The 27,257-nt window shown below is 43.3% G+C and overlaps 1 protein-coding gene across 12 annotated transcripts in view; it reads right to left on the reverse strand.

Annotated features, from left to right (window-relative positions):
• Window positions 1–27,257, reverse strand: part of LOC129815684 (potassium voltage-gated channel subfamily KQT member 2-like) — a 77,721-nt gene that overhangs the window by 5,513 nt on the left and 44,951 nt on the right. For 2 of the 12 annotated variants that reach the window (XM_055869701.1, XM_055869690.1), the window contains exons 6-15: window positions 21,159–21,269; window positions 20,838–20,933; window positions 18,960–19,054; window positions 13,413–13,481; window positions 13,096–13,125; window positions 11,170–11,444; window positions 9,768–9,815; window positions 6,560–6,577; window positions 2,969–3,077; window positions 2,347–2,478 (exon numbers count right to left, since the gene is read on the reverse strand). In XM_055869701.1, the coding sequence (XP_055725676.1) occupies window positions 2,347–2,478; window positions 2,969–3,077; window positions 6,560–6,577; window positions 9,768–9,815; window positions 11,170–11,444; window positions 13,096–13,125; window positions 13,413–13,481; window positions 18,960–19,054; window positions 20,838–20,933; window positions 21,159–21,269 (983 nt within the window). Of the gene's footprint in view, window positions 1–2,346; window positions 2,479–2,968; window positions 3,078–6,559; window positions 6,578–9,767; window positions 9,816–11,169; window positions 13,126–13,412; window positions 13,485–18,959; window positions 19,055–20,837; window positions 20,934–21,158; window positions 21,270–27,257 lie in introns of those variants that run through there. The other 10 variants (XM_055869694.1, XM_055869689.1, XM_055869695.1 and 7 more) reach the window with 6 other exon arrangements.

Raw genomic sequence — 27,257 nt, forward strand, 5'->3', positions numbered from 1 at the left:
AACAGACATCACTAGATAGAACAGACATCACTAGAGAGAACAGACATCACTACATAACAGACATCACTACATAACAGACATCACTAGAGAACAGACATCACTAGAGAACAGACATCACTAGAGAACAGACATCACTAGAGAACAGACATCACTAGAGAACAGACATCACTAGAGAACAGACATCACTAGAGAACAGACATCACTAGAGAACAGACATCACTAGAGAACAGACATCACTAGAGAACAGACATCACTACATATAACAGACATCACTAGAGAACAGACATCACTAGAGAACAGACATCACTAGAGAACAGACATCACTAGAGAACAGACATCACTAGAGAACAGACATCACTAGAGAAAACAGACATCACCAGAGAGAACAGACATCACCAGAGAGAACAGACATCACCAGAGAGAACAGACATCACCAGAGAGAACAGACATCACCAGAGAGAACAGACATCACCAGAGAGAACAGACATCACCAGAGAGAACAGACATCACCAGAGAGAACAGACATCACCAGAGAGAACAGACATCACCAGAGAGAACAGACATCACCACAGAGAACAGACATCACCACAGAGAACAGACATCACCACAGAGAACAGACATCACCACAGAGAACAGACATCACCACAGAGAACAGACATCACCACAGAGAACAGACATCACCACAGAGAACAGACATCACCACAGAGAACATACATCACTAGAGATCAGACATCACTAGAGATCAGACATCACTAGAGAGATCAGACATCACCACAGAGACCAGACATCACTACAGAGAAGAGACATCACTAGAGAGATCAGACATCACTAGAGAGATCAGACATCACTAGAGAGATCAGACATCACTAGAGAGATCAGACATCACTAGAGAACAGACATCACTACATATAACAGACATCACTACATATAACAGACATCACTACATATAACAGACATCACTACATATAACAGACATCACTACATATAACAGACATCACTACATATAACAGACATCACTAGAGATAACAGACATCACTACATATAACAGACATCACTACATATAACAGACATCACTAGAGAGAACAGACATCACTAGAGAACAGACATCACTAGAGAACAGACATCACTAGAGAACAGACATCACTAGAGAAAACAGACATCACCAGAGAGAACAGACATCACCAGAGAGAACAGACATCACCAGAGAGAACAGACATCACCAGAGAGAACAGACATCACCAGAGAGAACAGACATCACCACAGAGAACAGACATCACCACAGAGAACAGACATCACCACAGAGAACAGACATCACCACAGAGAACATACATCACTAGAGATCAGACATCACCACAGAGACCAGACATCACTAGAGAGATCAGACATCACTAGAGAGATCAGACATCACTAGAGAGATCAGACATCACTAGAGAGATCAGACATCACTAGAGAGATCAGACATCACTAGAGAGATCAGACATCACTAGAGAGATCAGACATCACTAGAGAGATCAGACATCACTAGAGAGATCAGACATCACTAGAGAGATCAGACATCACTAGAGAGATCAGACATCACTAGAGAGATCAGACATCACTAGAGAGATCAGACATCACTAGAGAGATCAGACATCACTAGAGAGATCAGACATCACTAGAGAGATCAGACATCACTAGAGAGATCAGACATCACTAGAGAGATCAGACATCACTAGAGAGATCAGACATCACTAGATAGATCAGACATCACTAGATAGATCAGACATCACTAGATAGATCAGACATCACTAGATAGATCAGACATCACTAGATAGATCAGACATCACTAGATAGATCAGACATCACTAGATAGATCAGACATCACTAGATAGATCAGACATCACTAGATAGATCAGACATCACCGCAGAGAACAGACATCACCACAGAGAACAGACATCACTAGAGAGAACAGACATCACTACAGAGAACAGACATCACAAGAGAGATCAGACATCACTAGAGAGATCAGACATCACTAGAGAGATCAGACATCACTACAGAGAACAGACATCACTACAGAGAACAGACATCACAAGAGAGATCAGACATCACAAGAGAGATCAGACATCACAAGAGAGATCAGACATCACAAGAGAGATCAGACATCACAAGAGAGATCAGACATCACTACAGAAAACAGACATTATGGACATCAAACACAGGAGGACACAACGAGGCATGCAATGTAATTGTAACCTCACGCTCTAATCGAGTGCTGTACCCAGGGATCTAAAAGTGTGGCAAAAGACCTGTTTCTTAGAGAGAGACTAAGAGCGAGAGAGAAGGAGAGAGGGAGGGTATCTTGCCTGGACTGGAGGTTTTTGATGCGGGCCAGCATGTCCAAGTGGCCGGCTGAATACTGCTCTATGACGTCCATCACGTCGTACGGCCGCAGGCTCTCTTTGAACTTCCTCTTGGAGACCATGAACCTCATAATGCTGAGGAAGAGAGAGATCTTTCAGATATGAACACAACCTCAAGGGGACATTTCATAGATGTATGATCATTCTACTAGGGTTGGGGGGAATTATGTGGGGCATGAGACATCTTAATTAACTTTATACATGTCTGTATAACAGCGTAAACCGATTTTCCCAAATTGAGTATTCTAGCGCTGGTCTGGAAAATAATACAGATAAAATGAGAGATTGAGATTGGGACCTGACTAGGATTGTAAAATTACACTAATGTCTGTAACTTTCCCCCAAACTCCCAGAAATCCCAGTTGAAAGATTCCCAGAAATCCCAGTTGAAAGATTCCCAGAAATCCCAGTTGAAAGATTCCCAGAAATCCCATTTGAAATATTCCCAGATTCAGGAGTGAATAAACTGGAAATAAGGACCTGGGAATTTTGGAAAAGTTAGACATTTTGCAACACTAGAACTGAGCCAGACCCACTCTGAAAGACAACACTTGTCTTGGCTTACCAAATGGCCCTGATGGAGACCTTGAGTCCGGGAGTTAAGTCCGGAGGGACAAACTCACAGTGGCAGCTCTTATTGTCGTCCGCTATGTCCTCACCAGGGAGGCTGGCTTCTACGAAACACAACAAGCACATGACAGCTCCGGTGTTAGCGTGTTCCTGTGGGATGGAAACGCTGAGCTGTCATCTGCACTCTCATTCCATATTTTAGGATGTCAGTCTGCATGGAACCAAGCGAAGGCAAGGCACGGCCATTAACTTGCACAGCCCAGGGTTACAGTGGGGGATTGGGAGCCGGGTCGAATCGAGGGCAGGTTAATGGCAGTGTCGGTTCATCTCATTGGCCAATGCAGGATAAGGTAAAGGAAAAGGGGGTGGGGGGACATAGTGGTACCAGTTAGAGGTTAAGGGGTTAATCTTACTACTGTGGCCCAAAAATATAAATGTGTGGCGTGCCGTGCCGAAGCCAGTGTGCTCATGTCTGAAGCTACGCTAGCAGCTAGCATCCTCAGCAGGACAGGCCTCTGCAGTGGACCACAGCCTAGTCAATCAGCAGTTTGAGACAGTCAAGTTCTAGGTGTACAGATGTAGGATCTTAATTTGATCACTTTTGTTGCTGAGAATTTTCCTGCACAGCAGGAAATGCACACTTGCAATATATTTGAGGTTTATAAAGGCTTTGAAAGTTTGTCATTTCCACTTTAAAATGTCTCTAACGAAAATGTATCAACCCCTACAAAAAATGTCCATGAATTATAATTCCATTTCCTGTTGCTGCAGGATTATTTTCCCTGCCGTTGCAATCTGCCTCAAATGAAGATCCTACACCTGTAGGTCTATACAGAGAAAGTCGTTTAAGGTGTTTCAATCTGCAGAAAGTGATTTGACAGAAGGGGGGACTATGTATCTACAGTACAAAACATGGATGCTCAAAAGCAGTTATATACAAGCTATAGCAGGGCAGCTAACTCTGTGATCAAATGATCTTGCTATATCTTGAACTAAACTAAAAGTGAAAACAGTGCGACAGTATAACATTGTAAACCGTCCGTACTGTATATCATTCATTATATTTAGCATAGAATATTTCTGATACTCCTTTCTGTATCAAACTTTTTTATGTGCGGCTGAGTCACTACACTTACTGGTCCTTTGACTTGAAGTTGGAGGCAGAGGAGTGTGGATCTTTGCTTGTGCAGTCACACATTTCACTTTCAATTATTGTAATGGATTGGTTTTCTATTTTGGGGCTCTGAAAGGTCAGACTCAAGTTGGCAATTTGCCAAGGTTCAGACTGCACTTGTGAAAGGGCTGAGAAAAATCCCTCCCTCTATAATTCATTGTTGGTGCTGTATTTGAGAGAGTATACAGTAGATTGCTCTCTTTTTAAGACCATAATGGTTTTATGGTGTGTCAGTGGCTTTGTTATTCTTCGGAAAGTATTCAGACCCCTTTACTTTTTTCACATTTTGTTTAAGTTACAGCTTTTATTCTAAAATGGATTAAATCCTCAGCAATCTACATTTGAATACCCCATAATGACAAAGCGAAAACTGTTTTTTAGAAATTTTAGCAAATGTATAAAGATTTCAAAACAGAAATACCTTTTTCACATAACCATCCACACCCTTTACTATGAGACTCAAAATTGACCTCAGGTGCATCCTGTTTCCATTGATCATCCTTGACATGTTTCTACAACTTGATTGGAGTCCACTTGTGGTAAATCCAATTGATTGGACATGATTTGGAACGGCACACATTTGTCTATATAAGGTCCCACAGTTGACAGTGCATGTCAGAGTAAAAACCAAGCCATGAGGTCGAAGGAACTGTCCATAGTTCTCCGAGACAGGATTGTGTCGAGGCACAGATCTGGGGAAAGGTACCAAAAAATGTCTGAAGCATTGAAGAACACAGTGGCCTCCATCATTCCTAAATGTAAGAAGTTTGGAACCACCAAGACTCTTCCTAGAGCCGGCCGCCTGGCCAAACTAAGCAATCGGGGGAGAAGTGCTTTGGTCAGGGAGGTGAACAAGAACCCATTGGTCACTCTGACAAAGCTCTAGAGTTCCTCTGTGGAGATGGGAGAACCTTCCAGAAGGACAACCATCTCTGCATCACTCCACCAATCAGGCCTTTATGGTAGTGGCTAGACGAAAGCCACTCCTCAGTAAAAGGCACATGACAGCCCGCTTGGGTTTTGCCAAAAGGCATCTAAAGACTCTCAGACCATGAGTAACAAGATTCTCTGGTCTGACGAAAACAAGATTGAACTCTTTGGCCTGAATGCCAAGCGTCACGTCTAAATGAAACCTGGCACCATCCCTACGGTGAAGCATGGTGGTGGCAGCATCATGCTGTGGGGATGTTTTTCAGTGGTAGGGACTGGGAGACTAGTCAGGATCGAGGGAGAGATGAGCTGGGCAAAGTACAGAGAGATCCTTGCTGAAAAACTGCTCAGGACCTCAGACTGGGGCGAAGGTTCACCTTGCAACAGGACAACAACCCTAAGCACACAGCCAAGACAATGCAGGAGTGGCTTCGGGACAAGTCTCTGAATGTCTTTGAGTGGCCCAGCTAGAGCCCGGACGGGAACCTGATCTTACATCTCTGGAGAGACCTGATAATAGCTGTGCAGCAACGCTCCCTATCCAACCTGATAGAGCTTGAGAGGATCTGCAGAGAAGAATGGGAGAAACTCCCAAAATACAGGTGTGCCAAGCTTGTAGCATCATACCCAAGAAGACTCAATTCTGTAATCGCTGCTAAAGGTGCTTCAACAAGTACTGAGTAAAGGGTCTGAATACTTATGTAAATGTAATAATTATGTTTTTTATTTTAATAAATTAGCAAAATTGTCTAAAAACCTGTTTCGCTTTGTCATTATGGGGTATTGTGCGTATTTTGATGATGAAAAAAATGTGTGTATGTAATCAATTTTAGAATAAGGCTGTAACCTAACAAAATGTGGAAAAAGTCAATGGGTCTGAATACTTTCCAAAGGCACTGTATCTAGTATAATCAAGTACTATATGTCTGTGTGAACTCAGAACTCAAAAAATATAAAGCAGATATCTGTATTGAGAAAAAAAAGTGAGCTTGAACTTGCCTTATGAAGGTGTGAATATTTTGGGTCACAGCATTGACCTATCCCAGTTTCACTCCAACAGCCCAAAACTTGTGCTCTTAACGCCAACCAAACAACAGATCCATGAAAATGCAACACATCTTCCCCAACATGGCTTCCATTTTAAGGGGAGGAAGGGGAACAAGTGTCACTGTTCTGTAGTGCTGTGTTTAAGGGCCCTTAGTAGGCGCCGAAGGCTGACTGACTCTGTGAGATTGGATGGTTTCCTTCATGCAGGTTAGAATGCAACAGCGGCAGCCATTTTGAGTTGAGTGCATGGCTTTGGGGCTGCTTGCTTCGAGTTAGAGTGGTCTATTATGGAAATGACGGGACCCGTCCACTACTGTGCTCATGAAATGGATCTAAGAGTTGGGCATGCATTCTATTGCTTCTATCATATCAACAGTAGGTTCTATTGGTTTTGATCTGGTGGACATCCCCCCTAGCAGACACGGGGGTTCTTACTGATTAACCCCTCAATTGCTGCAAAGGAAGTGGAGAGGAGGAAAAGACAATTCATTAAAGCTGGTTAAATAGTGTGTGTGTGTGTGGAGGGGGGGGGGGGGGGGATGAACAAAAACAGGCTTATTAGGAAATGAAATAGAATATGATGATGTAAAAGAACCAGAGGGCAGTGGTGATATTCAGTTGTGTCAGTGGGTATAGTGTCATGTATTACACAACCTCTCTGAAGGTACAATGCAGGACTGGGGGGGTATTTCCAGATCTGTATTGTGAAGTGGAGGCGTGATAAAGTAAAAATGATGTGAATCCCTTAAATGTAGTTAGTACAGTAATTAGTGGAATTGACTGAAGAAGAAAGGAGTGCAGCAACAAGAAGCCTGATTGCGCACTAGGACTGGGAGATTAGGAGATTAGACTGGATTATTTGGAAATAATTGAAATTGCAAATGCATGCTAGATATATGGTTGGTAAAATACCTCCAAGCATGTGGATAATAAGAAGTTTTTACTCATAGTAACCTCTTAATTATTGTACATTGTTGCTGTATTGTACCTTCAGGAGAAGAAAATACAATTTTCACTCAAATCCAGTATCTAAATAGGAATTGATAAATATGGACGTAAATTCTTGTCATCAAGTAAACGAACCATTCTGGTTAGTGCATTCAAATAACTTTACATACATTTTAGCTGTTCAACATTTACATTATTTATGCTTTAACATCAAGAAAAAATACTATTTCAGGATCATGAGATCGGCCTGATTAAATGATCCATTTTGGGAAACCAACTTATCTCTGATCTGTGAAAATTATCATTTGACATCCATTGAACATTCAACATTATCCAACAACCAATGTTTAAAAAGAGGATTCATAGAAAACGTGCTTTTATGAATACTGAATATCTAAATAAAAATATTACAGCAATTTTGGTACCAATTCCTACAAATAACCTCTTCATAACGCATTACAAGCACATCTATAGTGGCTATATTTCATGAGGGTTTAAAAATGCATTGTGAATAGGGTATTCATAGAAAGTGTTACCAAGATTGTCATACTAGTTGCATTCACTTATTGTTCTGCAAAATTATAAAAAGGCATGTTATGATAAAATGGTAATTTGACAGTAAAAAAACTCTACACTGTCATGCAGCAAACAGTGATAATGCTGTGGAAATCTGCATTGTATGTACAATAAGCTAGCTAGCAAACTCAATCAAAATGTCCCTCTGAAAATCAGTTTAAGCTATGACTACACATGAGCATGGCCCAACTGATACAGTAGCAGAATGAATCTAAAGCCGCAATTCTGAAATTCTGCTATCTTTTTCAGCACTATACGAATTGGCATATATCTGTCTGATTTTGAGCTCATTCCATTGCTCACATGTGACAAGATGTGAGATATTGTACAATAGTCGAAGGGTGCCAAATAAGTAGATGAATGTCTTGTTACAGCCCTTCATAAGAAACATATTTTTTGTGATAAAGTATTTATTTTTGATCATATATACCAATAATTTATCTCAAAACTGCACTATTTAACATGTAAGAATGTAGGATCTCTGGTTTAAAAAAAGGATGCAAAACTAAAAACTGGGCCGTGGAAATCAGTAAATGCAGCATCATAGGAACGGCATAGGGCTGCCATAGGAACGGCATAGGGCTGCCATAGGAACGGCATAGGGCTGCCATAGGAACGGCATAGGGCTGCCATAGGAACGGCATAGGGCTGCCATAGGAACGGCATAGGGCTGCCATAGGAACGGCATAGGGCTGCCATAGGAACGGCATAGGGCTGCCATAGGAACGGCATAGGGCTGCCATAGGAACGGCATAGGGCTGCCATAGGAACGGCATAGGGCTGCCATAGGAACGGCATAGGGCTGCCATAGGAACGGCATAGGGCTGCCATAGGAACGGCATAAGGCTGCCATAGGAACGGCATAGGTCTGTCATAGGAACGGCATAGGTCTGCCATAGGAACGGCATAGGTCTGCCAAAGGAACGGCATAGGGCTGCCATAGGAACGGCATAGGGCTGCCATAGGAACGGCATAAGGCCTGCTACAGTATACCGTGACATGCAAGCCACGTGGCATTATGAAGTGGTGAAATTTACAATCAGATTTAAATGTCATACAGTTCTTGCTTTGCGTAACCATAGTGACATATCATGACAGGTTTTATGTCATCATTTTATATCACTATGATTTATGTCATGATCATGCTATAGAGGCATTATGTCAAGTATTCTTTTTTGTTAGCCCGGGAATCCAAACTGAAGCATGGGAATCCAAACTGAAGAGCTCTGTTTTCCCAGGCTAATAATTTGCATGACATAACAGACATATCAACAGATGTCGGTAACAGTCATCATCATAAACTGACATAGATTGTTATAGTGTGTTACTGGGTTTAATATGATCTCTTAAGCATGCTATTAATTGATTGCTGCAATTGAGACCAATAATTTGGCCCCAGTTATCATCTAACGGCATGAGACTGAAATCAATGAGAGACTGATATGCACACTCATTTTACTCCATTGAATTACTTTAGTAAATAGTTTTAACCAAAATATATATAAAATGTATATTAAATATTGTCTGATTTTGACAGATTTTGATCTGGTTGATCACTAGAACTGATGTGTGAAATCAGATTTGGACTGACTTCATGTCCAAATCATCTTAAAGTTACTTTATTAAGCTACACAATCAATTTGACACCTTGGGATGATTTGGACAAGAAACTCGAGCAGGCATCTCATTAGTATTCAAAGTATATGTTTTTATGATGTTTAATGATGAAAACAAAAGTCAATCAAACAGAAAACATGAAGGTGATGCCATTGCCAGCAAAAATAAATCCATGTTATCTTACACTATACAGCATGTTTACCTCTTTACAGCTATTTACAAAACGGAACAATTCAAAATAAAAAAAAATAAAGATGAAGGGCTGGTTTCTCAGACACAGATTAAGCCTTGTTCTGGATTTTAAAACTCTTTCAATTGATATTTTCCATTGAGGATGCTTTTTTGTCCAGGACTAGGCTTCTGTGTCTGGGGAACCAGCCCAAAAGGCAAACCAAACACTAAACATGATTGCATATCTGTACATTAGGTAATGAGTCCCTCTATATTTGCTTATCAGCATGTTGATCATGGGTGGTGCAACAACCCTCTCCATTTGCCTGACCTGGGGAGCTCTTCTGTCTGAATTCTTCATCCTGCATCTCAATCAGCACTTTAGCACAGCGTCAAACAGAGAAACGAAAAGGAATCGATGAGGATTGCGTATTGCCAATCACGCATCAAATGCATATTTTCTGTCAAGGTACAGAGAATACACCATCAAGAGCAACAACTGCATCAGTACAGACACACTACACAGACAGGATATGTTTAACATAAATACCTCATGTAGCTCAAACATATGCTGTCATGCTGTTAAGTTCATGGTAAATATCTACGATTAATTAGGAGTATCACTTTAACACCTAAATACTATTTAGAGGTGGTCACTATACCAATACTATATATTGAGTGTACAAAACATTAAGGACACCTGCTCTTTCCATGACAGACTGACCAGATGAATCCAGGTGAAAACTATGATCCCTTATTGATGTCACTTGTTAAATCCACTTCAGTGTAGATGAAGGGAAGGAGACAGGTCAAAGAACGATTTTTAAGCCTTGAGACAATTGAGACATGGATTGTGTATGTGTACCATTTAGAGGGTGAATGGGTAAGACAAAATATTTAAGTGCCTTTGAACGCGGTATGGGTTGTAGGTGTCAGGTGCACCGGTTTGAGTGTGTCAAGAACTGCAACGTTGATGGGTCTTTCATCTATCCAACTTGACACAACTGTGGAAAGCATTGGAGTCAACATGGGCCTGCATCCCTGTGGATGCTTTCGACACCTTGTAGATTCCATGCCCCGACGAATTAAGGCTGTTCTGAGGGCGCAAAGAGGGTGCAACTCAATATTAGGAAGGTGTTTCTAATGTTTTGTACACTCAGTGTATATACTGCAAATAGTATCGTTATAAGACATGTTATGAACTCATGAGTTTGACATGAAACTGTTTTATAGAGCTATATCGAGGAAAGTGGTTATAGCGCTGTCATTATCAGTTCAGATGTCAGTTATAACTTGCCATAGAATCATGGAGCTAACGAAACCCTTATGTTAGCATTGAGTAGCATTATCACAATTGCTGTAACTGTGATGTCCCCTAACTTTATATATATCAACTACATCAGCAGACAATAATCACCACACTGTGCCTTTCTCTAATTGTACTGTCCGAAGTTGGTTTCAAATGAACCAAACAGCAAGGAAACATAGATTCTACAGACAATAGAGAGCAAAGTATCACACCTGTAAAAAGAGGCTCAATAGATACAGTACATAAAACATTAATACTCGTACCATCTGAACGCTCACATCACAACAAACCCATTTCCAAGATGGCCGGCTCGGATGACAATGCAACACTAAAGCAATGAAGAATAACACATCATTCAAAAGCTAAATTCAACAGATCAGGTACCTCAGAAACACATTGTGTAAAGACAGTAAGATACTCCTACCTTCTGAATTTTGGCGCGAGGCGGCTCCCTTGATGCGGAAGGCCTGACGCGCCCGGCTGCGTTCTCCGAAGCTCCAGCTCTTGGGCACTTTGCTAGGGCTGTCTTCGTTGCTGTTGTCCCCACTAGGGGACCGGCGGATGGGTTGGCCCTGACCTTGGCCCCCCTGACCCTGGCCCTGGCTGCCTTGTCCACTGGGGCCCTGGGGGGAACCTTTCCCTTTGGTTCCTGAACTCCGGGGACTGGAGAACACACGCTCCTTCAGGCTGACCTTCTGACTGGAAGGGGTCAGAGGGTCAAGAGATGTTGAAAGGAGTTATGTCCTATGTGTCAGGACCCGGTGAGAGAAACAGTCACTAATAGTTGGCAGAACCCAGAAGATGAGGCAGACTCAGCAGTACTAGAGATAATGATTTAATAAAAGGACAAGATCTTCAGGCAAAGAATTTAAATCCACCACGTCCAAAATAAAGCCAAGAGGCACAAAATGGATATCCTCCAAAATACAAAGAAACTCCACAAAGTGGTAAAAACAGCAGGGAAAAACAAACCTTTTGAGACTACTCAAAAATACACAAGAACTAAACCAGAGAACCTCTGGAAAATCCAATAAGATAACTATATGTTTCACACAAAAAGGCTGGGGCTGGGTGCTAACATACAAACACTGAGCAAAGAACTGAGGAACACACAGGGTTTAAATACTAACAAGGGAACGACACACAGGTGCAAACAATAAAAGAGCAAGGAAAAAACAAAAGGTTCAAAAAAGGTGCAATGGGGACATCTAGTGACAAAAACCAGAACAGTCCTGGCCAAAACCTGACACTATGATTACAACTTGAGCAGTACGAGTCTGTGTTTTTCTGTGTAGTCATGCAAATCCTCATTTATCTAATTTACATATATGCAGTTATGGTAAGCAGATACTATTGATGTCACAGTTGTAAGTGGTTAACTACTTGTTTACCATGTTTTGGTATTGCATCCAAGTGAATGTTCTCAGAGGAGTATCATCATTAGGCAGTAAATAATCAGACAACATTTTTCAATAACACTCCTCATTTTATTGAGCTTGTCTAAAACACTAACACAAACACATAATCCTGTCTTTTTCTCATACATGAGCTTAACATATCTGTGGCCATATGACTGAATCACCTGAGTAAGCACGTGCACGACCTATGAACACGGTCACGTGCACTACCTATGAGAATGGACACATGCACGACCTATGAGCACGTGCACTATCTATGAGAGTGGTCACGTGCACTACCTATAAGCACATGCACTACCTATGAGCATGGTTACGTGCACTACCTATGAGTACGTGTACTACCTATGAGCATGGTCACGTGCACTACCTATGAGTATGTGCACTACCTATGAGAATGGTCACGTGCACTACCTATGAGCATGGTCACGTGCACTACCTATGAGTACGTGCACTACCTATGAGCATGGTCACGTGCACTACATATGAGCACATGCACTGCCTATGAGCACGTGCACAACCTATGAACATGGCCAGGCGTCCATCAGAGGACAGTGTCAGGGCACATAAATAATGTTCTCATTGATGTCACGCCATCATGGATCATTAGTTAGTAATTAGACAGGTGAATATGAGTGTCAGTAGGTTGGCCTCTGTGTTGTTGTCTGTGACCTTTGTGCATCCCAAATGGCACCCTATTCCCTATGCAGTACACTTTTAAGTAGTGCAACATAGGGAATAGGGTGCTATTTGGGATGCAATCCATGTATAGAAAGCAGTTGGTCACCTTGGTGGTAATAAGACATGGGCTGGTACTATCAACGTTGGGGACTGTTTTGAACAGTCTGCCGGTTTAGTGTCCACTTTGGAACCAACCGGAAATTTGGGTTGCAGATTTATTTGACATCGTTGTGAAATAATGTTTTGAAACTGACCTTGGGGAGGACTCCGGTTGGGAGTCCTTTCTGTTAGGTCAGGAAACACAAAGTCTCACACACACACACACACACACACACACACACACACACACACACACACACACACACACACACACACACACACACACACACACACACACACACACACACACACACACACACACACACACACACACACACACACACAATTGTCAGTAGTCTGTCAATCTCAAGCAAAACTCGTATAGCATTGATGCTATATTTTCCATAATGTTTCATATTATTATAAAGACATATTGCATCTTAGGAGGTAATGAATTCATATTGTTTCTGACCTGAATGACAATCCCGACTTGCTCTTCAGGTTTCTCAGGAGATCCAGCTGATTCAGCGGCGGAATCAGTCTACTTAGAAAAACAAGACTTGTAGTGTTACAGGGAAGCAAAAAAAAGTGTACCACAGCTTCATTTCATAGATTGCAGTCAACATGGGCCAGCATACATGTGGAACACTTTCCACACCTTGTAGAGTCCCATGCCCTGACAAATTTAGGCTAATCTGGGGGCAAAATAGGGGTGCAATTCAATATTAGGAAGGTGTTCCTAATGTTTTATACACTCAGTATATATGATTCAGGATGCAATCAGTGCCATCTATGGGTAGTAGGCTATATATTTCCTTCTTTATTTTGTGTGCCTCCCTCTCCTTACCAAAAGCTTGAATTCTGGGGGGATGCTTCCAATTGCCTTGTAACCAGAACTAAGACGGCGTTTTCATTTCATAGTTCGAATGCAAATAAGAGAATATGTGACACAATATAAAAAAACTGCAATAACAATAACTATCCAATTCAGTAATCTTCCAACGTTTTATAGTAGATGCTTGTCTTCCGTAATGTTCTGTTCAATTATAATTCACTGTTGACCTACGGCCTTTGCATCCAATTTGACCCCTCAACTATCAAAGACCCCTCAACTATTAACGTAGGCTGTTGTTCCATATGAGACATCACACAGCACACTTGCCGTATCCAACGGAAACCTTTTCTGCAGATGAAGTAAAAATAATAAAAAAACAGTCTCTTGGCCCTGAGCCCACTATGCGACAACCAGATATGGCCCTCCCCTGGCCATCCCCGTTTGCATTTATCCCTTCCTCTATCAATCAACTTTGATAAACAACAAAAAATAGCTACAGATTTTCAGGTTCATTAAGAAAGCTAAACTAGGGCCTTCCGGGTGGCGCAGTGGTTTAAGGCACTGCATCGCAGTGGTAGTTGTGCCACCAGAGACTCTGGGATCGAGCCCAGGCTCTGTCGCAGCCAGCCTCGCGGCTGGGAGGCCCATGGGGCGGCACACAATTGGCCTAGCGTCGTTAGGGAGGGTTTGGCCAGCAGGTATATCCTTGTCTCATCGTGCACTAGTGACTCCTGTGGCAGGCCGGGCACAGTGCACACTGACCAGGTCGCTAGGTGTACAGTGTTTCCTCCGACACATTGGTGCGGCTGGCTTCTGGGTTGGATGCGCGCTGTGTTAAGATGCAGTGCGGCTTGGTTGGATTGTGTTTCCGAGGATGCATAGCTCTCGACCTTCGCCTCTCCCAAGTCCGTGTGGGAGTTGTAGCGATGAGACAAGACAGTGACGACTAACAATTGGATACCATGAAAAAGGGGGTAGAAAGAAGAAAAAAAAGAAAGCTAAACTAATGTTTTTTTGATTGTTGTCTCAATTAGATCATGCCCATTTTTTTTTCAACAAAAAAAAGTAATGTTATTTGACAATATTTTGACAAGTTAGCTGGCTAACTCATGGATCCTGCTTTGTAGTATACCCGTCTGGCATGGTAAATTCACATAAATAATAACTCAACACAAACAGTATGCTTAGGCACGCAATGTCACCAAATTGTTACAAACCAACAGAAATTGTGAACCATATCTTATCCAAATTGAACTTGAAACTTGTCACCCGATGTGTGTGTGTGTGTCTGTGTGTGTGTAGGTGTTATCGGACATTGAGTAGGTGGTGAGAAGAAAGGGAATATAATTTCACTGGCATGGTGTGGTGCGCTCCATAAAGTAAAGGTCTAGGTGTCATTTTTCCTCTCCGACATCAAAGCAGGAAAGGCCAGGCATCAATCAAACATTTTAGGTGGATATCAAACAGCTTGCATTGCCAGACCCTGACGACAGGAGAGAAATAATGATGGTAAAACCTGCTATAGCACCCAGCCAATACTGAGCAATATGTTGGAGTCCAAGAGGGAACTGATACCAGTTATACCCCGACATGGGATTGGAGCTGTGGTTTCACATATTCCAAAGATGTCCGTCCAAATCTGCTAAAGTAGGTAAAATTTGCATCTCATAAATTATACATTTTCACAATTTGCATAAAGACTAGAACGACAAGAAAGTATGCAACAGTAAAATGTAGTAATGTTTTTGATTATTGAGGATAAAACAGATTCATAATTAGTCTCAGATGGTTGGTGTTGATGTTTTCTGGGTCGTATTTTTGCAATAAAAACAAGAGTTTCAGATAGTTCAGATAAACCGAAACAGGGAGAGACTGTATGAATCTGTTCGGTTCCTAGTGAGTACCCTAGTATTACAGCCAAGCAGGACTTTGGAAAACCACACCGTAAAGGGGCGTACATAAAAAGCCATATCTGTAGCCATGAAGTGCTTTGAAAGGCTGGTCATGGCTCACATCAACACCATCATCCCAGAAACTCTAGACCCACTCCAATTTGCAAACCACCCCAACATATCCACAGATGATGCAGTCTCTATTGAACTCCACACTGCCCTTTCCCAACTGGACAGAAGGAGCACCTATGTGAGAGTGCTGTTCATTGACTACAGCTCAGAGTTCAACACCATGGTGCCCTCAAAGCTAATCAATGAGCTAGGGACCCTGGGACTGAACACCTCCCTCTGCAACTGGATCCTGGACTTCCTGACGGGCCGCCCCCAGGTGATAAGGGTAGGTAACAACACACCCGCCACGCTGATCCTCAACACAGGGGCCCCTCAAGGGTGTGTGCTCGGCCCCCTCCTGTACTCCCTGTTCACTCATGACTGCACGGCCAGGCAAGACTCCAACACGATCAATAAATTTGCCGATGACACAACAGTGGTAGGCCTGAACACCGACAACAACGAGACAGCCTATAGGGAGGAGGTCAGAGACCTGGCCATGTGGTGCCAGAATAACAACCTATCCCTCAATGTGATCAAGATAAAGGAGATGATTGTGGACTACAGGAAAAAGAGGACCGAGCATGCCAAGCACGTAGGTTGAGAGCTTCAAGTTCCTTGGTGTCCACATCATCAACAAACTAGCATGGTCCAAGCACACCATGTCAGTCGTGAAGCGGGCACGACAAAACCTATTCATTCTCAGGAGACTGTAAAGATTTGGCATCGGTCCTCAGATCCTCAAAAGGTTCTACAGCTGCACCATAGAGAGCATCCTGACTGGTTGCATCACTGCCTGGTATGGCAACTGCTCGGCCTCCGACTGCAAGGCAGTACAAAGGGTAGTGCGAAAGGCCCAGTACATCACTGGGGCCAAGCTTCCTGCCATCCAGGACCTCTATAATAGGCGGTGTCAAATGAAGGCCCTGAAAATTGTCAAAGACTCCAGCCACCCCAGTCATTGATTGTTCTCTCTGCTACCACACGGCAAGTGGTAGCGGAGCGCCAAGTCTAGGTCCAAGAGGCTTCTAAACATCTTCTACCCTCAAGCCATAAGACTCCTGAACATCTAGTGAAATGGCCACCCAGACTATTCACATTGCCCCTCCCTTCTTCACACCACTGCCACTCTCTGTTGTCATCTATGCATAGTCACTTTAATTAACTCTACCTACATGTACATTCTACCTCAACTAACCGGTTCCCCCGCACACTGACTCTGTACCAGCACCCCCCAGTATACATGTTTTACTGCTCCTCTTTAATTACTTGTTACTTTTATCTCTTATTCTTATCTGTATTTTTGGAAACTGCACTGTCGGTTAGGGGCTCGTAAGTAAGCATTTCACTGTAAGGTCTACCTGTTGTATTAGGCGCATGTGACTAATAAAATTTGATTGATTTGATGTTTGCTAATGACATCAGCATTATGCAATCCAACCGTCTGTCAACACATGATCTCGTGGGGTGAAGTGAGCTTGTGAACAGTTTTTCCTCCCTAAGCAAACACAAAGACTAGACTACATTAAACCTTCACAGATCTCCTTCAGACCTACATCATACATTTCTATAATAACTATACCATCCTTTTTAAATGAATCCACGTGGTAAAATGTAATGTCCTCTGTGTTTCCGTTGTTAGAGCACAGCGCCACGACACGAACAGCACTCGCTGTTGTTAGCCACTTAGGATAAAAAAGTATATGGCTTTTATTATTATAATGAAGTAAATGTCTATTGGCTTAGACTAAGAATCCATCGGGCCCTTAGCCTCTATCAGGTAACTGCCAAAGTAAAGGAAACACTTGAGTAAATGAAGGATAGAAAGTACATTGAAACCAGGTGCTTCCACACAGGTGTGGTTCCTGAGTTAATTAAGCAATTAAAAAATATTATTTTGGTTACCATGGCAAGAAGAAGAAATCTCAGTCACTTTAAAAAAAATCACCTTTATTTAACCAGGTAGGCCAGTTGAGAACAAGTTCTCATTTACAACTGCGACCTGGCCAACACATGCTGTATATAGATTTTTTCTACTGTATTATTGATTGTATGTTTGTTTATTACATGTGTAACTCTGTGTTGTTGTAGGTGTCGAACTACTTTGCTTTATCTTGGCCAGGTCGCAGTTGCAAATGAGAACTTGTTCTCAACTAGCCTACCTGGTTAAATACAGGTGAACTTTAAAAAATGTTATTAAAAATTAAATAGCCGAGCATGCTACCATTTATCCATCGCTCATTGAATAGCCAACCATGCTTGAAAGTAAATAGACTGGTAGCCTTGATAGTCTGTGACTGTCTGGATAGGCTACAGTATTGCTGTGCGATTGAAGTGAGACATCATGGCCTAGCTTATTTCATCTCAGAGCCTATACCAAAGCATGAAATAGAAACATAATCATCTATTGCATAGAAGTGTGGGCTGTAGCATTTACTTTTAAATAGATTGAAAGGACAATCAATCTTTCAGAATGCGCAGCCAGTGTTTGTCACTCGCTAGGCGGCAAACATTTGTAATTTGAAAAAGACCCTGTAACATTCTCCTACACCGCTACAAATTTTCCAACATCTCCAAATCATACAGCAAATGATAGCGTTTTTGTTCCCATAAAAGGTGAATGGGGGATGTTTTCCAGGTGGGTTTGTAGCAGGTGGGTTTGTAGCCACAAATATAGTATGTATCTAATTTATCAATGCAAACATGCGTAGATTTTGCGTGCGACAGTTTGATAAATGCCAAGAAATTGTGGCACACACAAATCCTAGAATCTCCATGTATGTCAGAATTTAGTAAGAAATGTACACTTGTAGAATTTATACCAAGGTGCATTGAAGATGTTCGTGGTGGCCCAACGTTGTATTAAGACAATTCATGTTGGCGTTTATTTTATTTTGGCAGTTAGATCCTGATTAGACATCTTCATTAACCTTCAGATTGTTATTACTATAACTAAACATCTATTGGCTTGGACCAATAACAATCAATCAGGTCCGTAGCCTCTACATAGATACTGAATGGACATCTCCATTAACCTTCAGATTGAGGGGAAAGGAATGTGCAAAGGTCAGAGTGGTGGATCGATGGAGGCAGCGATGGCTGGATCCGTCTCAGCTGAAACCGGAGAGGAGCAGATGGGGACAATTTAAATCTAGGCGCTGGTTTACTATATAATCAATACCTGTACATCGGTGAGGATACGGTGCGTTCGTAATAATCCCACGTCGACTCCAGGTCTGGTCGGGTGAGATTAGTGGCGTAGAAACGCCACGCGGCCTAAATAGAGACAGAGAGAGAGAGAGAGAGAGAGAGAGAGAGAGAGAGAGAGAGAGAGAGAGAGAGAGAGATTAAATAAAGGAGAGAGCAGGATGAATAATAAATGGTGAGAGAGAGAAATAGAGAGAGAAAAAATAGAAATAGAGAGAGAAAGAGAGGTGCATGGTTTTAAAATGAAGGTAATGAATACAGCGTTTCCTTTATGTTTTCATACACATCTTTGTGTGTAGACTATATGTATTTCAAACAGTCAAGCAGGTATGAACAGCAAGCAGGGAATTACTAAGTGAGCCCTATTACTCATGTCTTGGCAGAGGCAACTCACACTCCGATATCTATCACTGTGTGTGTACCGTCTAAGCTGTCTTTCTCTGGCCTGTGTGTGGGTGCTTTCACATCATTGTCTGATTGTGCTACTGGAGTGTTTGGGACCAGGGAAACCAAACGAATACTGGCCAAAATTCATTCTAGTAGTTGACTGAGAAGTGGGTTCAGGATCCAGAACTAGAGTACCAGGTATTGTGACATGGAACGTTTTGCCTCATATAAACACGCTAGCATGGTGGCGTCATGTAGAATGTTTTTCTTGGAAAGAGTAGCCTGAAACTGTTAATTTCCATTCTTGTGGAAGCAAAGAATGTTTTGTGAAATTACCAGAAATGGTCTATGGAACCCCACCAGGGCACCATATCACCAGGACACCAGATCACCAGGACACCATATCACCAGGACACCATATCACCAGGATACCATATCACCAGGACACCATATCACCAGGACACCATATCACCAGATCACAAGGATACCATATCACCAGGACACCAGATCACCAGGATACCATATCACCAGGACACCATATCACCAGGACACCAGATCACCAGGACACCAGATCACCAGGATACCATATCACCAGGACACCAGATCACCAGGATACCATATCACCAGGACACCAGATCACCAGGATACCATATCACCAGGACACCAGATCACCAGGATACCATATCACCAGGACACCAGATCACCAGGATACCATATCACCAGGACACCAGATCACCAGGACACCAGATCACCAGGACACCAGATCACCAGGACACCAGATCACCAGGACACCATATCACCAGGACACCAGATCACCAGGACACCAGATCACCAGGACACCAGATCACCAGGATACCATTTCACCAGGACACCAGATCACCAGGACACCATATCACCAGGATACCATATCACCAGGACACCAGATCACCAGGATACCATATCACCAGGACACCAGATCACCAGGACACCAGATCACCAGGGCACCAGATCACCAGGACACCAGATCACCAGGACACCAGATCACCAGGATACCATATCACCAGGACACCAGATCACCAGGACACCGGATCACCAGGACACCATATCACCAGATCACCAGGATACCAGATCACCAGGACACCATATCCCCAGGACACCAGATCACCAGGACACCAGATCACCAGGACACCAGATCACCAGGACACCATATCACCAGGACACCAGATCACCAGGACACCAGATCACCAGGATACCATATCACCAGGACACCAGATCACCAGGATACCATATCACCAGGACACCAGATCACCAGGACACCAGATCACCAGGACACCAGATCACCAGGATACCATATCACCAGGACACCAGATCACCAGGATACCATATCATCAGGACACCAGATCACCAGGACACCAGATCACCAGGACTTGAGTGAAAACGCACTAAATGTTGTTTTTTAGAGTGAGGAAGCTCCTGGTTTATTTACCTGAATAAGTCCTGCCGCAGGATTCCGCCTCTTCTCAAAGTGTTTTTGTCGATGTTGCTCCTGGACCTTCAAGGCGAAGCCGGAGCCCAAGATACCCTTAGAGATACAGACAAGCTGTTAGTCACAACAACAAGCCTCTGGAAAAGATGATCAATTCACAGTTACATAATGAACTCTTACTTCAGAGTAACACTTGACTATCAAATTGCAGATGCTTCGGGGCACTCATTTTCTGAGGTTCTTCAGTAGCCCTCCATTTCCTTGCATTAAGTGCACATTAATAAGTCACTTCAGTCATTTTTTTGGATAAAAGCATCTTACTGCTGGAAGTGCAAAGAAAGATACTCCAATCAAGGTGAAGGTTGCGGCGAGAAGACGTCCGTTCCACGTTATGGGAAACTTGTCTCCGTACCCAATGGTAGTCAGTGTGATCTGAGAAGGCAATTGGCAGACATCTTGAATTACATATTTTTTCCATCTCACACGAAGCTGTTACATGTAACAAGACAATCATTCTCCGAGGCTGTTATTCAGATGGTCTCTCATGAAGGGTGACATAAGAAGATACCACCGGTCATTCTAAGTCCCAAGGTTGAATTACATTCATCTCTTCTTTCTTTAGATTCTCAGTTAACACAAATACTGGGTGTTTTATAAGGACCTATAGAAATGATCCTATTAAGAAATGCTGGGTGTTTTGTGGTGACTGAAATGTTGCTGGCTATTTCATGGGGACGTCCAAAAATAATGTTTTAAACAAGTGCTGGGAGTTTTGTTGGGACCTTCCAAACATAGCGTATTTGTAACCGCTGAGTGTTTTGTGGGGACATACATTCTCCTATCAGCAACCGCTGAGTGTTTTGTGGGGACATACATTCTCCTATCAGTAACCCACTGAGTGTTTTGTGGGGACATACATTCTCCTATCTGCAACCTGCTGAGTGTTTTGTGGGGACAGACATTCTCCTATCTGCAACCTGCTGAGTGTTTTGTGGGGACAGACATTCTCCTATCAGCAACCGCTGAGTGTTTTGTGGGGACATACATTCTCCTATCTGCAACCGCTGAGTGTTTTGTGGGGACATACATTCTCCTATCTGCAACCGCTGAGTGTTTTGTGGGGACATACATTCTCCTATTAGTAACCCACTGAGTGTTTTGTGGGGACATACATTCTCCTATTAGTAACCCGCTGAGTGTTTTGTGGGGACATACATTCTCCTATTAGTAACCCGCTGAGTGTTTTGTGGGGACATACATTCTCCTATCTGCAACCGCTGAGTGTTTTGTGGGGACATACGTTCTCCTATCTGCAACCGCTGAGTGTTTTGTGAGGACATACATTCTCCTATCAGCAACCGCTGAGGGTTTTGTGGGGACATACATTCTCCTATCTGCAACCGCTGAGTGTTTTGTGGGGACATACATTCTCCTATCTGCAACCACTGAGTGTTTTGTGGGGACATACATTCTCCTATTAGCAACCCGCTGAGTGTTTTGTGGGGACATACATTCTCCTATCTGCAACCTGCTGAGTGTTTTGTGGGGACATACATTCTCCTATCAGCAACCTGCTGAGTGTTTTGTGGGGACATACATTCTCCTATTAGCAACCTGCTGAGTGTTTTGTGGGGACATACATTCTCCTATCAGCAACCGCTGAGTGTTTTGTGGGGACATACATTCTCCTATCTGCAACCGCTGAGTGTTTTGTGGGGACATACATTCTCCTATCTGCAACCGCTGAGTGTTTTGTGGGGACATACATTCTCCTATCTGCAACCGCTGAGTGTTTTGTGGGGACATACATTCTCCTATCAGCAACCGCTGAGTGTTTTGTGGGGACATACATTCTCCTATCAGCAACCGCTGAGTGTTTTGTGGGGACATACATTCTCCTATCAGCAACCGCTGAGTGTTTTGTGGGGACATACATTCTCCTATCAGCAACCGCTGAGTGTTTTGTGGGGACATACATTCTCCTATCTGCAACCGCTGAGTGTTTTGTGGGGACATACATTTTCCTATCTGCAACCGCTGAGTGTTTTGTGGGGACATACATTCTCCTATCAGCAACCGCTGAGTGTTTTGTGGGGACATACATTCTCCTATTAGTAACCCGCTGAGTGTTTGTTTTGTGGGGACATACATTCTCCTATCTGCAACCGCTGAGTGTTTTGTGGGGACATACATTCTCCTATCAGCAACCTGCTGAGTGTTTTGTGGGGACATACATTCTCCTATCAGCAACCGCTGAGTGTTTTGTGGGGACATACATTCTCCTATTAGTAACCCGCTGAGTGTTTTGTGGGGACATACATTCTCCTATCAGCAACCGCTGAGTGTTTTGTGGGGACATACATTCTCCTATCTGCAACCGCTGAGTGTTTTGTGACATACATTCTCCTATTAGTAACCTGCTGAGTGTTTTGTGGGGACATACATTCTCCTATCTGCAACCGCTGAGTGTTTTGTGGGGACATACATTCTCCTATCAGCAACCGCTGAGTGTTTTGTGGGGACATACATTCTCCTATTAGTAACCCGCTGAGTGTTTTGTGGGGACATACATTCTCCTATCAGCAACCTGCTGAGTGTTTTGTGGGGACATACATTCTCCTATTAGTAACCCGCTGAGTGTTTTGTGGGGACATACATTCTCCTATTAGTAACCCGCTGAGTGTTTTGTGGGGACATACATTCTCCTATCAGCAACCTGCTGAGTGTTTTGTGGGGACATACATTCTCCTATCAGCAACCTGCTGAGTGTTTTGTGGCGACATACATTCTCCTATCAGCAACTTGCTGAGTGTTTTGTGGGGACATACATTCTCCTATCAGCAACCGCTGAGTGTTTTGTGGGGACATACATTCTCCTATCAGCAACCGCTGAGTGTTTTGTGGGGACATACATTCTCCTATCAGCAACCTGCTGAGTTTTTTGTGGGGACATACATTCTCCTGTTAGTAACCCGCTGAGTGTTTTGTGGGGACATACATTCTCCTATCAGCAACCGTGAGTTTTTTGTGGGGACATACATTCCCCTGTCAGCAACCGCTGAGTGTTTTGTGGGGACATACATTCTCCTATCAGCAACCGCTGAGTGTTTTTTGGGGACATACATTCTCCTATCTGCAACCGCTGAGTGTTTTGTGTGGACATACATTCTCCTATCTGCAACCGCTGAGTGTTTTGTGGGGACATACATTCTCCTATTAGTAACCCGCTGAGTGTTTTGTGGGGACATACATTCTCCTATTAGTAACCCGCTGAGTGTTTTGTGGGGACATACATTCTCCTATCTGCAACCGCTGAGTGTTTTGTGGGGACATACGTTCTCCTATCTGCAACCGCTGAGTGTTTTGTGAGGACATACATTCTCCTATCAGCAACCGCTGAGGGTTTTGTGGGGACATACATTCTCCTATCTGCAACCGCTGAGTGTTTTGTGGGGACATACATTCTCCTATCTGCAACCACTGAGTGTTTTGTGGGGACATACATTCTCCTATTAGCAACCCGCTGAGTGTTTTGTGGGGACATACATTCTCCTATCTGCAACCTGCTGAGTGTTTTGTGGGGACATACATTCTCCTATCAGCAACCTGCTGAGTGTTTTGTGGGGACATACATTCTCCTATTAGCAACCTGCTGAGTGTTTTGTGGGGACATACATTCTCCTATCAGCAACCGCTGAGTGTTTTGTGGGGACATACATTCTCCTATCTGCAACCGCTGAGTGTTTTGTGGGGACATACATTCTCCTATCTGCAACCGCTGAGTGTTTTGTGGGGACATACATTCTCCTATCTGCAACCGCTGAGTGTTTTGTGGGGACATACATTCTCCTATCAGCAACCGCTGAGTGTTTTGTGGGGACATACATTCTCCTATCAGCAACCGCTGAGTGTTTTGTGGGGACATACATTCTCCTATCAGCAACCGCTGAGTGTTTTGTGGGGACATACATTCTCCTATCAGCAACCGCTGAGTGTTTTGTGGGGACATACATTCTCCTATCTGCAACCGCTGAGTGTTTTGTGGGGACATACATTTTCCTATCTGCAACCGCTGAGTGTTTTGTGGGGACATACATTCTCCTATCAGCAACCTGCTGAGTGTTTTGTGGGGACATACATTCTCCTATCAGCAACCGCTGAGTGTTTTGTGGGGACATACATTCTCCTATTAGTAACCCGCTGAGTGTTTGTTTTGTGGGGACATACATTCTCCTATCTGCAACCGCTGAGTGTTTTGTGGGGACATACATTCTCCTATCAGCAACCTGCTGAGTGTTTTGTGGGGACATACATTCTCCTATCAGCAACCGCTGAGTGTTTTGTGGGGACATACATTCTCCTATTAGTAACCCGCTGAGTGTTATGTGGGGACATACATTCTCCTATCAGCAACCGCTGAGTGTTTTGTGGGGACATACATTCTCCTATCTGCAACCGCTGAGTGTTTTGTGACATACATTCTCCTATTAGTAACCTGCTGAGTGTTTTGTGGGGACATACATTCTCCTATCTGCAACCGCTGAGTGTTTTGTGGGGACATACATTCTCCTATCAGCAACCGCTGAGTGTTTTGTGGGGACATACATTCTCCTATTAGTAACCCGCTGAGTGTTTTGTGGGGACATACATTCTCCTATCAGCAACCTGCTGAGTGTTTTGTGGGGACATACATTCTCCTATTAGTAACCCGCTGAGTGTTTTGTGGGGACATACATTCTCCTATTAGTAACCCGCTGAGTGTTTTGTGGGGACATACATTCTCCTATCAGCAACCTGCTGAGTGTTTTGTGGGGACATACATTCTCCTATCAGCAACCTGCTGAGTGTTTTGTGGCGACATACATTCTCCTATCAGCAACTTGCTGAGTGTTTTGTGGGGACATACATTCTCCTATCAGCAACCGCTGAGTGTTTTGTGGGGACATACATTCTCCTATCAGCAACCGCTGAGTGTTTTGTGGGGACATACATTCTCCTATCAGCAACCTGCTGAGTTTTTTGTGGGGACATACATTCTCCTGTTAGTAACCCGCTGAGTGTTTTGTGGGGACATACATTCTCCTATCAGCAACCGTGAGTTTTTTGTGGGGACATACATTCCCCTGTCAGCAACCGCTGAGTGTTTTGTGGGGACATACATTCTCCTATCAGCAACCGCTGAGTGTTTTTTGGGGACATACATTCTCCTATCTGCAACCGCTGAGTGTTTTGTGTGGACATACATTCTCCTATCTGCAACCGCTGAGTGTTTTGTGGGGACATACATTCTCCTATCTGCAACCGCTGAGTGTTTTGTTGGGACATACATTCTTCTATCTGCAACCGCTGAGTGTTTTGTGGGGACATACTTTCTCCTATCTGCAACCGCTGAGTGTTTTTTGGGGACATACATTCTCCTATCTGCAACCGCTGAGTGTTTTGTGTGGACATACATTCTCCTATCTGCAACCGCTGAGTGTTTTGTGGGGACATACATTCTCCTATTAGTAACCCGCTGAGTGTTTTGTGGGGACATACATTCTCCTATTAGTAACCCGCTGAGTGTTTTGTGGGGACATACATTCTCCTATCTGCAACCGCTGAGTGTTTTGTGGGGACATACGTTCTCCTATCTGCAACCGCTGAGTGTTTTGTGAGGACATACATTCTCCTATCAGCAACCGCTGAGGGTTTTGTGGGGACATACATTCTCCTATCTGCAACCGCTGAGTGTTTTGTGGGGACATACATTCTCCTATCTGCAACCACTGAGTGTTTTGTGGGGACATACATTCTCCTATTAGCAACCCGCTGAGTGTTTTGTGGGGACATACATTCTCCTATCTGCAACCTGCTGAGTGTTTTGTGGGGACATACATTCTCCTATCAGCAACCTGCTGAGTGTTTTGTGGGGACATACATTCTCCTATTAGCAACCTGCTGAGTGTTTTGTGGGGACATACATTCTCCTATCAGCAACCGCTGAGTGTTTTGTGGGGACATACATTCTCCTATCTGCAACCGCTGAGTGTTTTGTGGGGACATACATTCTCCTATCTGCAACCGCTGAGTGTTTTGTGGGGACATACATTCTCCTATCTGCAACCGCTGAGTGTTTTGTGGGGACATACATTCTCCTATCAGCAACCGCTGAGTGTTTTGTGGGGACATACATTCTCCTATCAGCAACCGCTGAGTGTTTTGTGGGGACATACATTCTCCTATCAGCAACCGCTGAGTGTTTTGTGGGGACATACATTCTCCTATCAGCAACCGCTGAGTGTTTTGTGGGGACATACATTCTCCTATCTGCAACCGCTGAGTGTTTTGTGGGGACATACATTTTCCTATCTGCAACCGCTGAGTGTTTTGTGGGGACATACATTCTCCTATCAGCAACCGCTGAGTGTTTTGTGGGGA

This window comes from Salvelinus fontinalis, chromosome 18 (genome assembly GCF_029448725.1).
Source record: "Salvelinus fontinalis isolate EN_2023a chromosome 18, ASM2944872v1, whole genome shotgun sequence".
In the NCBI taxonomy this organism is placed as follows: Eukaryota; Metazoa; Chordata; class Actinopteri; order Salmoniformes; family Salmonidae; genus Salvelinus; species Salvelinus fontinalis.